The 12,514-nt window shown below is 41.6% G+C and overlaps 2 protein-coding genes across 2 annotated transcripts; one reads left to right on the top strand and one right to left on the bottom strand.

The window, feature by feature from the left end:
* Positions 1–1,110: 1,110 nt before the first annotated feature.
* On the top strand, positions 1,111–4,929 carry LOC135564745 (immunoglobulin lambda-1 light chain-like). The gene is made up of 4 exons (XM_065010736.1): positions 1,111–1,227; positions 1,324–1,651; positions 2,998–3,029; positions 4,191–4,929. Exons 1-4 carry the CDS (start codon positions 1,188–1,190, stop codon positions 4,520–4,522), a joined length of 732 nt encoding a protein of 243 aa, XP_064866808.1. The 5' UTR covers positions 1,111–1,187; the 3' UTR covers positions 4,523–4,929.
* Positions 4,930–8,689: 3,760 nt separating this feature from the next.
* Positions 8,690–11,170, bottom strand: LOC115117062 (tetraspanin-10-like). The gene is given in 4 exon segments (XM_029645504.2): positions 8,690–9,272; positions 9,275–9,435; positions 9,776–10,392; positions 10,760–11,170. Coding segments are annotated over 4 exon segments (1,011 nt in total). The 5' UTR covers positions 10,850–11,170; the 3' UTR covers positions 8,690–9,129.
* Between the last annotated feature and the right edge of the window lie 1,344 nt (positions 11,171–12,514).

A 12,514-nucleotide genomic window follows, 5' to 3' on the forward strand; every position in this document is an offset into this window, starting at 1 on the left:
TATGTGGTGATTAATATAAACATCATGGATTATATAATGGAGGAGGGTAGAGGATATGTAGTGGTGATTAATATAAACATCATGGATTATATAATGGAGGAGGGTAGAGGATATGTGGTGATTAATATAAACATCATGGATTATATAATGGAGGAGGGTAGAGGATATGTGGTGATTAATATAAACATCATGGATTATATAATGGAGGATATAAACATCATGGATTATATAATGGAGGAGGGTAGAGGATATGTGGTGATTAATATAAACATCATGGATTATATAATGGAGGAGGGTAGAGGATATGTGGTGATTAATATAAACATCATGGATTATATAATGGAGGAGGGTAGAGGATATGTGGTGATTAATATAAACATCATGGATTATATAATGGAGGAGCTCTTATAGAGCGATATCAGGTTACAGTAAATTGAATATAAACATCATGGATTATATAATGGAGGAGGGTAGAGGATATCAGTGATTAATATAAACATCATGGATTATATAATGGAGGAGGGTAGAGGATATGTAGTGATTAATATAAACATCATGGATTATATAATGGAGGAGGGTGGATAGTGATTAATATAAACATCATGGATTATATAATGGAGGAGGGTAGAGGATATGTGGTGATTAATATGAACATCATGGATTATATAATGGAGGTTATAAACATCATGGATTATATAATGGAGGATATAAATACAATGCATTATATAATGAAGCTGTGATGAGTGTAGAGGATGGTGCAGAGTCAAAAGCAGAACAAATAGATTTGAGTTAGTTTATCATACTGGCCCTTTAGTTAAATAGTTGGGACACATTCACAGTGACTTGTAGGTCAGTGTGTTTACAGTAAAGATTAATAATTATAATAGTATTATTAGAATTGTGGAAGTCTGTTAACCCCCAGACATGTCAATCAACTATGAGAGTAGCTAGTGATTGTAGAGGCCCCTCCCTCTGGTCCTCCCTGGCTTGGTGATTGGTTAACTGTAGAGGCCCCTCCCTCTGGTCCTCCCTGGCTTGGTGATTGGTTAACTGTAGAGGCCCCTCCCTCTGGTCCCCCATGTCTGTCTCCTTATAGGTGGGTCCTGCAGCCTCTCCTCTCCTCACACTCCAACCCTGCTCATCTCTCAGCTGGACAGTAAGGGCCGTTCACACCTCACACTGACAACATGCTGGGGACACTCTGCACTCTCATCACTGCTCTAACATGTAAGGAGTCTGACTTCCTGGAGGTTTTACTTCCTGGTTTATTAATAATGAGTCTGTATGTTTCTCTTAACTTCATGTCATCTTCTTATTTCCCAGGTGTCAGTGGTGTGACTGTGGTGACACAGAAGCCTCCTGTTGTGACGGTGAGGAAAGGAGAGACGGCCTCTCTGGACTGTAACCTGGGGACTGTTGATAATAGTGCTCATTGGTATAAACAGGTTCCAGGAGGAGTTCCTCAGTATGTTTTACAGTGGTACTACTACAATTGGACCTCTGTAAAATATGGTTCTGGTTTCTCCTCTCCTAAATTCACATCTAATCATCAGTCTATATCTGATTATAGTTTGATTATTAACAATGTGGAGGAGGAAGACTCAGCAGTGTATTACTGTAAAACAAAAGACTACTATGTTGGCGAGTGGGCATCACAATGACATACACTATGACAAAAACCTCCTCCCCAAATACACTCACTTCTGCTTCATGGTAGAGGGGTGAACTCTAAGAAACAGCAGTTGATCAGTGATTAGTATAACACTATATACATAACACAATGGGAGACCTGGAAATGGAAGAACCATGTCAACAAGATTATAAAACGATTGTGAAAAGAGATTTATCCATTCTTGATGTAATCATCATCATCATCATATCATCATCAAGTGAAGACTGCATCATATGGATATTGCTTTAACTGATGGATTTAAAAGGACCAGACACCAACAGCAGAATATGATGCTATACAATATACTGTTACTTCATAGAGAGAAACTCTAGAAAAGCCTGAGATGTTTTGTAGTGAGAGTGAAGCTCAGTCTGAATGGGATGTTTCAGTTCCTGTCCTCTCAGTAGAATGAGTGAAGCTCTGTCTGAATGGGATGGTACAGTTCCTGTCCTCTCAGTAGTGAGAGTGAAGCTCTGTCTGAATGGGATGGTTCAGTTCCTGTCCTCTCAGTAGAGAGAGTGAAGCTCTGTCTGAATGGGATGGTTCAGTTCCTGTCCTCTCAGTAGGGAGAGTGAAGCTCTGTCTGAATGGGATGTTTCAGTTCCTGTCCTCTCAGTAGAGAGAGTAAAGCTCTGTCTGAATGGGATGTTTCAGTTCCTGTCCTCTCAGTAGGAGAGTGAAGCTCTGTCTGAATGGGATGTTTCAGTTCCTGTCCTCTCAGTAGAGAGAGTGAAGCTCTGTCTGAATGGGATGTTTCAGTTCCTGTCCTCTCAGTAGAGAGAGTGAAGCTCTGTCTGAATGGGATGTTTCAGTTCCTGTCCTCTCAGTAGAGAGAGTGAAGCTCTGTCTGAATGGGATGTTTCAGTTCCTGTCCTCTCAGTAGAGAGAGTGAAGCTCTGTCTGGATGGGATGTTTCAGTTCCTGTCCTCTCAGTAGAGAGAGTGAAGCTCTGTCTGGAATGGGGATGTTTCAGTTCCTGTCCTCTCAGTAGAGAGAGTGAAGTTCCTCTGTCTGGATGGGATGTTTCAGTTCCTGTCCTCTCAGTAGAGAGAGTGAAGCTCTGTCTGAATGGGATGTTTCAGTTCCTGTCCTCTCAGTAGAGAGAGTGAATCTCTGTCTGGATGGGATGTTTCAGTTCCTGTCCTCTCAGTAGAGAGAGTGAAGCTCTGTCTGGATGGGATGTTTCAGTTCCTGTCCTCTCAGTAGAGAGAATGAAGCTCTGTCTGAATGGGATCAGTTTTCAGTTCCTGTCCTCAGTTCTGTCCTCTCAGTAGAGAGTGGGGAGGTTATTGTACGGCCGTGTATACAAACTGAATCACTGTGGTATTCGGACCAGGAACCAAGCTCATTGTTACTGGTGAGTCCCCTTCTAATGTTTTAATCTACAGAATAGGTCTTGTTGCTAATATACTGTTGGTCAGATATATATATATATATATATATATATATATATATATATATATATATTTTAAATATTTATTTAATCAAATGTAATTTATATTCACTGATTTAATATTTTGCACCTGCTTTAATCCTGTCTCCTATGTTTGTAGACTTATGAAACAGTTTGATGACTGTGTTAATGTCTCTGGTTGGTCTGCTCTGTTCATGTGTAATCATGAATATCTTGTGTTTCTGTTGTCTGTATAACTCAATGTAAAGGAGATCTTTCATCTCAAAGTGTTTAATCATGAATATCTTGTGTTTCTGTTGTCTGTATAACTCAATGTAAAGGAGATCTTTCATCTCAAAGTGTTTAATCATGAATATCTTGTGTTTCTGTTGTCTGTATAACTCAATGTAAAGGAGATCTTTCATCTCAAAGTGTTTAATCATGAATATCTTGTGTTTCTGTTGTCTATATAACTCAATATAAAGGAGATCTTTCATCTCCAGAAATTTCATCCAGCTCAATATCTTAGACAAATATTTATATATATTTTTTAAATCCCATTTGCTTGTGAATTATTTGAATTTTACATTTAAAATGTCCACATTTCGTTCATCTTTTAGCCTTTTAGTCTTCCAGAGCTGTGTAATGTATTAATAAATTGCTCTGTCTCTCATTTTAAAACCTAAACACCGTATGTTTCCTTCTATCAGTATCATTGTAAACATCATGAAGAGCAGTTCTCTATTTAATTACTGCATCCGTTTCCTCTTAATGCAGGTGTTTTGGTAATGATACCCACATGTACTGAAATATAAACTTATCCATTGTGTTTTGTTCTCATCCCATCCGTTTCCTCTTAATGCCGTAATGATACCCACATGTACTGAAATATAAACTTATCCATTGTGTTTTGTTCTCATCCCATCCGTTTCCTCTTAATGCAGGTGTTTTGGTAATGATACCCACATGTACTGAAATATAAACTGGTATCCATTGTGTTTTGTTCTCATCCCATCCGTTTCCTCTTAATGCAGGTGTTTTGGTAATGATACCCACATGTACTGAAATATAAACTGGTATCCATTGTGTTTTGTTCTCCTCCCATCCGTTGACTACTTTCTACAGATGGAGATCTGGCTACACCTGCTGTGACTCTGTTCCCTCCATCCACTGAAGACCTCAAGTCCAGCAGAGCAACACTGGTGTGTCTGACTAGTGACCTGTCTCAGAGATCCAAGGGGTTGGCAGATGTCAGCTGGATGTCTAGTGGTGAATCAGTGACAGAAGATGTTTCTACCAGCCCTGCTGAGCAGCAACCAGACAACACCTTCAGGATCAGCAGCTATCTGACCATTCAGACTGCAGACTGGGACAGGGACGTGGTGTTCACATGTAAAGTGTCGTTGGGGTCAACATTCTCTGAGAAAGAGATCAGAAAGACTAGTTGTAGTCTGTAAATCAATAGTTTCAGACAATCAATACAACTGGTAGTTTGTTAATGCTTCAGAATGAGTGCAGCTGTTATTTCATTAGAACTGTTAAGTGATGTTTTGATCTTTGCTTTGCTGTTAAATATAGAAGTTAAAATCCTAACAACATGGATGATATTGGGCTGAAGTCTGAATGCAGTATGACCATAACCAATGTAATGTCAAATAGTTGTTGAGGGCTGTTTGTCATCACAAGTTACTATTGATGCATTCACTGTACCAGCATCATGTTCTCTAGAACATAACATCTGAAATACTGTCATGATGACTAGATCTCTCTACTATTGTGAAATGAGTTGAATTACTAATGATAAAGGAATAGTTAGAGCTTTGCTGTATTGTGGATATTCAATAAAGAACATTCTAAAGAACAAGTGTTTGTACCCTGGGTTTTGTATAGGTGTTTGTTTGGTCTTCGTCCCCGTGCCTGTACATGGCACGCTGTCATTTGGGTAGGAATTTTAAAAACTATTACACATTCCTGCACCTGTCTCCCAATCCCTTTATACCAACGTGACAGGTATATCAGACTAGAACCACGGCCTCCAGGTCAATGTTTAGAGAGTTTGAAGATGTCATTATTACATGGTTTTAAACTGTTCTCTAGTATTAACATTAGATGTTGTACTCAGAATCATTTCAGCATTAAATTACAACTGTACAGGTCTGACCTTCACTTAGTCTCCCACTGACATCAGTCCATGACTAAGTAAACATTCAGTGAGGTCCTTTATCTACTTCCCCAGAGTCAGATGAAGATAGAACAATGACTGGAAGTCTATGGGAAACACTAGTTAACATTGACTGACTAAACTAACTCTTAACTTCCTTCAAACTGGACACAGAGACAAACAAATGGTATGAACAAGTCCATCTGACTCTGGGGAAGTATATAAAGGGCCTCATTGCCAAAATTCTGAAGTATCATAAGTGGAAGTTAGGATTGGTCCAACATATAGAGTCATGTCATGTTGTGTTTCACATTCTGTGTTTCACATTCTGCATCAGTGATCAGAATAGAAGCTCCAGGTCAGTTAAAGTCCACCAGAGGAGGACGTAGGACCACCAATAATGACTGAGGAAAGATCTACATGTACTTTACAACAGGAACAGCTGTCTGTGACCACTGGGTTCAGTCCCACCCAAAGACCAGCTGATAGTTTCATGTCTACTATCTCTAGTTATCAGAGTCAATCACCAGGAACGTGTTCTGACACTGAGTTACAGGCAGTGATGTGTTGTTCCCCAGAACACCTGCTTCCCCTCCTCTCCTTATTTATAGCTTCATGTAAATGTAGAGGTTATTTTATCTCCTCTCAGAACTGTGTGTGGGGGGGGTTATATGTCTGTGACACTAATATATGATTCAGTGGAGGTAAGAGTGACTAGTTTAGAACAGTTTAAAGGGCTATGAGAGGGATTATATTTAGTTATTTATTTGACATTTTTCAGATTAGATCTCTTGAGATGCCCCATCTCATCCAAATGAATTATATTAAGCGCCATAGATATTTATTCAAACTATACAAGATACCTGACATCTCGTCTACATTCCATCAGTGTAACCAAACCAGAAACCACCACAGACAGACAGTCTACAGACCCAGTGTCCCCACACAGACCAACAGAACCATGAATAACCTGGGAACCATCAGCCACCTGTCCTCGCTCCCCAACCAAGGGGCCCCCCAAGTTCAAACAGAGTTACTGTTAGGTTCCTTGAAAGGATCGGACCAAGGCGCAGTGTGCGTAGAGTTCCACATTCTTTAATAGTGAAACTTACAACAAAAACAACAAAGAATATAATGAACGTGCATTATTGCAGTGCACAAGGCAACTATACCAAAACAAGATCCCACACCTGAAAGTGGGAAAAAGGGCTGCCTAAGTATGATTCCCAATCAGAGACAATGATAGACAGCTGCCTCTGATTGGGAACCATAGTCGGCCAAAAACCAAGAAATATACAACATAGAATGCCCACCCCAAATCACACCCTGACCTAACCAAATAGAGCAACAAAACGTCTCTCTAAGGTCAGGGCGTGACAGTTATACTCTACAGTTTAAAAGCAAGCCCATAAAGAGGGGGGTCATTGGATGAATCACTATTCATTTGATTTAGTTCTAAAATAAAGATTTCTAAACATTTCCAAATGTATTTCTAATTTTATCTCTGATTTATTTATAGATTTTACATATAGATTTTTTCATATTGTATTGTTTAAGGTCAGTGACAGTGGTAAGGTAGAGAGGGTGACAGAGAGTAGGGGCTGAGGCAGGATTAGTAACCCCATCTCCAGTGGGTCTGTGTGTGATCTGGAGTCAGCAGTGTTACCACTAGACCTGACTCCAGCACTATTCTAGTCAGCAGTGTTACCACTAGACCTGAGTCCAGCACTATTCTAGTCAGCAGTGTTACCACTAGACCTGACTCCAGCACTATTCTAGTCAGCAGTGTTACCACTAGACCTGACTCCAGCACTATTCTAGTCAGCAGTGTTACCACTAGACCGGACTCCAGCACTATTCCAGTCAGCAGTGTTATCAATAGACCTGACCCCAGCACTATTCCAGTCAGCAGTGTTACCACTAGACCTGACTCCAGCACGATTCTAGTCAGCAGTGTTACCACTAGACCGGACTCCAGCACTATTCCAGTCAGCAGTGTTATCAATAGACCTGACCCCAGCACTATTCCAGTCAGCAGTGTTATCAATAGACCTGACCCCAGCACTATTCCAGTCAGCAGTGTTACCACTAGACCGGACTCCAGCACTATTCCAGTCAGCAGTGTTATCAATAGACCTGACCCCAGCACTATTACAGTCAGCAGTGTTACCACTAGACCTGACTCCAGCACTATTCCAGTCAGCAGTGTTACCACTAGACCTGACTCCAGCACTTTTCATTTGATTTCTATACAAGGTAATTCGGTGGTACTCAATGCTTTTGTGGTTAGAGAACAGAGGAGGCTGCTGGGTGAAGATATAGGAGTACAGGCCTATTCTAATGGCTGAAATGTAGTTGATTACAATGAGCTGATCCTCTGATATCTCTGCCCACTAGCCACCACTGGTGGAGAAATAATGATTAGAGTAATGATTTGAATATACAGTGTGATACAATTCCTGTTCAGCCATACAACCTCAACAGTGACAAGATGATCTGGTCGTTCTAATAATGTTCTATAATAACAAAGTGATGTTGATTGTTTTCCTCGGGTTTGGAGGTGATATTCCAGGGATGGATGGTCTTGGTACTGATAAGATCTCTCTGTTGGCCGACACATTCTAGACTATTACAGCTTCCTGTCTTTAACAACAATACAACAAGGGACCAACATGTTAAATAGATTCAACTTGTTTCCAACGTAGTCCTGGATGGAATTTCATGTTGAATTCCTAACTGAATCCTAACTGAACACTGCTCTATTGCACTATTACAACACACACGCTAGCCAATACATTGTAGTGTTCCAGTAACACGCTAGCTAATACATTGTAGTGTTCCACTAACACGCTAGCCAATACATTGTAGTGTTCCACTAACACGCTAGCCAATACATTTTAGTGTTCCACTAACACGCTAGCCAATACATTGTAGTGTTCCACTAACACGCTAGCCAGTACATACACGCTAGCCAATACATTGTAGTGTTCCACTAACACGCTAGCCAATACATACATACACGCTAGCCAATACATTGTAGTGTTCCACTAACACGCTAGCCAATACATTGTAGTGTTCCACTAACACGCTAGCCAATACATTGTAGTGTTCCACTAACACGCTAGCCAATACATTGTAGTGTTCCACTAACACAGCCAGTACATAGCCAATACATTGTAGTGTTCCACTAACACGCTAGCCATACATACACGCTAGCCAATACATTGTAGTGTTCCACTAACACCAATACATAGCCAATACATTGTAGTGTTCCACTAACACGCTAGCCAATACATTGTAGTGTTCCACTAACACGCTAGCCAATACATTGTAGTGTTCCACTAACACGCTAGCCAATACATTGTAGTGTTCCACTAACACGATAGCCATTACATTGTAGTGTTCCACTAACACGATAGCCAATACATACACGCTAGCCAATACATTGTAGTGTTCCACTAACACGATAGCCAATACATTGTAGTGTTCCACTAACACGATAGCCAGGACATTTACTGTGTAATAATCATAATACATTTCCATGGTTACAGTTTTTGTCCATAGTGATAATACGAGTCCAGCTAGCATCATGGATGTTATCATGTAGCTTTACTCCACTATATGTGATTATCTTGTAGCTTTACTCCACTAGATGTTATTATGTTGTAGCTTTACTCCACTAGATGTTATCATGTAGCTTTACTCCACTGGGTCTTATTAACTTGTAGCTTTACTCCACTAGATGTTATTATCTTGTAGCTTTACTCCACTGGGTCTTATTAACTTGTAGCTTTACTCCACTAGATGTTATTATGTTGTAGCTTTACTCCACTGGGTCTTATTAACTTGTAGCTTTACTCCACTAGATGATGTTATCTTGTAGCTTTACTCCACTAGATGTTATTATGTTGTAGCTTTACTGCACTGGATGTTATCCATCAGTCGTGTGGTGATGAACAGAGTGATGATCTGAACCACCAGTAGGACGATACCCACGGATCCTATCAGGCCTGTGTGCTGCTCTATCCAGCGGGACATGCCCCCAGACAGCCCCCCAGGAAGATGACGCTCTGAGCAGAGAACTCATCCAGCTGCTGGGATCCTACTCCACACTGGGAGTTCCACACCGTGCCGTTCTCCAGGGGGTCCACACAGCAGGTAGCAGGGACCCCACAGGACAGCACCCCCGGGGCAGAGCAGTTATAGTACCTGGGATGAAGAGGACATAGGAGGGGAGAAGCAATTCAATTGGCTGCTTGGATAATGTTATGTGACATAAAAGCAATAACCCCAGTTATGTAACATATCATCTTTGACAGATTTATATTTTATACATTTTAATTTATCTTTGTTCATACATGTTATTCTCTGAGGTGAACTCTATTTTACAAGAAAGACCTGCTCATAACTAACAAAACTATCAAAATTTATAGTAACAACCCACATTGACAGACATCAGTTCACAAGGCTGTGTGTCAGTCAATGGACCATGTCCATCATGTCCATCAAGTCATCATGTCAATGGTCTGGTCAGTCACATCTCACTCACATGTTGACCTCCCAGTCTCTGTAGGTGTCGGCCCCGCAGCACTGCAGTCCTATCTGGATCTCATCTGTGATGAATCTCAGGTCCAGGTCATCCTGGTAACGTACCATGGCAGCCAGCATACCTGACCTCAGGTATCCCTCTATCTGTCCCTGCAGGCTGTAGGCCACAATGGCCGCTAAGACCTGGGCTGCTACCAGGACCAGCACGGTGGCTGAGAAGACCTGGAGCAGGCAGCAGTTCTCTCTCAGAGCCCCCACACAGCCTGACAGGCAGAGGGTAGACAGCACCAAGCCCAGCACCACAAACACCAGCATGGGGTCGGTGCTGATCTGTCCTATTTTCTCCTGAGCGAAGGATTCCTTGTTGATGAGGCCCCACAGTCCCAGGGCCAGGACCACCAGGCCTAGCACCGTGAAGAGGAGGTTGCTGAAGAACAGGAGGTACTTGAGAAGGCAGTCTCTCAGGGAGAAGGGCCTGCTACGGGCTCTGGGTTTTACCTCCCTGGTTCTACCCTGGTTCCCAGGTCCATCATTCGGTCCTGGTTCTGGTGCCTGTTCTTCTGTGCTGCTCTCGTCAGTCCCCTGGAGGACTCCTGACAACTCTCTATCTGTGTCTGTCTTCAAAGAGGAAACAGGACAGACAATAAACAATGAGATTTCACTGAGACAAAAACAACTCATCAAGTTCAGTCTGTACTGGTCGGAGTCTTTAGGTTTAGCCTACTTGCAACCATAGAATTAGAATCTATAGAAAGGGTCTCGCCATCCAAGTCAAGAATTGCATAACGGGTGGACTGGTAGCCATTGGAGTTTACGCATTACTTTACCAGTCAAATTGACAGGGTTAAAGGTTGCAAGTCCTTTTATTCAATTATTTGTCTATGCTTGCAACGTTGAGGGGACTGTAAACTCTATTCAAAAGTATGTACAGTGAGTACATTACTAACAGCATACAGGTTGTCAGACAGATATACAGTTACTGTACCTTTGGTATGAGTGGGCTGGTCTCAGTCTGTGAGGTCTCTCTCCTCAACCAGGGAAAACTAAACCATCTCATGGACTGCAACCTCCTCATCTTCCTAGCTGCCAGGAAACGGTTCTTCCCCTGTCCTCTCAGAAACTATTCCTCCCTTGTTCTTTCAGAAACTATTCTTCTCCTGTCCTCTCAGAAACTATTCCTCCCTTGTTCTTTCAGAAAATATTATTCTCCTGTCCTCTCAGAAACTATTCCTCCTCTGTCCTCTCAACGAATCAATGTGTGATGGACGATTCTCCCCTTGTCCTCAGCTAATCAGTGTGTGAGAGGCGGTTCTCCCCGTCTTCCGGTCAGTTTACGAGTCTAGAGGAGAGGAGAGGAGACTGTCTGAGGAGAAAGGGAGAGAGTTGAGGTGGTGGAAGCCAGATCAACACAGCTCTATGCAGTGTGGTGGGTGGGTGTGTAGTTAGCTCAGAGTTCCAGCAGACAGAAGTGTATTCATTCATCTACACTGTAGCAAAATAACTTGTAACAGAACGAGAGTTTCTTATTGGTCAAATTCATGTAGAACACTCCCTGTTTTGGACCGTTGCTTTTGTTTGGTTCCTAATGAATATAGTCCAGGGCTCCCAGGGATTCTTTGCAGCATCATGTGAGAGTCACAGTGCAGGCGATTAAGAAGTAATCAGATCACGCCTCAATGACTGTTACACTCCAGGGTGAAGTTTCCCTTAGGTACAGATCTAAGATCAGCTTACCTTCCCCAATCCTAACCTTAACCATTAGTGGGGAAAATGCCAAACTGACCCAAGATCAGTGTCTACTCAGGCCAACTTCTCCTGAGTGTTACAGGAAGAAGAGATGCTCAGGGAACAGATCCCACTTTGATCCACAACAGCCATGTGATGAGACTGTGGAATTACATCATAATACAGAATTGTGAGAATGTTGTGAGCATGTTGTGTGTTTTAGCCAATGAGTGTCTCTATGGTAGATATAATTCATTCAAAAATAATGAAGTGAAAACAATAGCAACCTTTAGACACAACCAGGGGTGCAAATGGAGGGAACGCATGGAAACCAATATCCCAAAGCCCCATTTAGACACTAAATATTATTTTAGTTGAGTTCCCATGGTTATTTATATTACAGTGCTGAGTTTCCAGAATAACTTTTTAATTCCACCCCTGGACACAACAAAAAGCAATTCCAGCTCGTTAAGGATCTGTAGGGTAAGGAGGAGGAAAGGTTTTATTTTATCACAGTATGGTCAGGGATGTGCTCTATTTGTCTCTCTACACAATAAAATACCTCTAATACCTTGTCTCTTTTAAAATATACTTTGGCAGAAATTGTGAATCTCTTATAAAACGTATAAACTATAAAATGTCACAATCTTAAACCGGTGTGTGTGTGTGTGTGTGTGTGTGTGTGTGTGTGTGTGTGTGTGTGTGTGTGAATGCGTGCGTGCGTGCGTGCCTGTGCGTGCGTGTTGTGCCATTTATGAAGCTCTGTGCATGGTTAGATATGCCAGCCCATAATAAAAAGTATTCTCTAGAAATTATATCAGTAGGTTAACTGCCTTGTTCAGGGGCAAAACGACAGATTTTTACCTTGTCAGCTCGGGGATTCGATCCAGCAACCCTTCAGTTACTGGCTCTAACCACTAGGCTACCTTGGATTCAGTCCCAAAAGATAGCTCGTCTGGATAATAGAGATCTAGAGAGTATAAGAGTGTATGACAGTAATTGTTATGATGCTGTA

Source organism: Oncorhynchus nerka, linkage group LG26, assembly GCF_034236695.1.
Source record: "Oncorhynchus nerka isolate Pitt River linkage group LG26, Oner_Uvic_2.0, whole genome shotgun sequence".
Lineage (NCBI taxonomy): Eukaryota > Metazoa > Chordata > Actinopteri > Salmoniformes > Salmonidae > Oncorhynchus > Oncorhynchus nerka.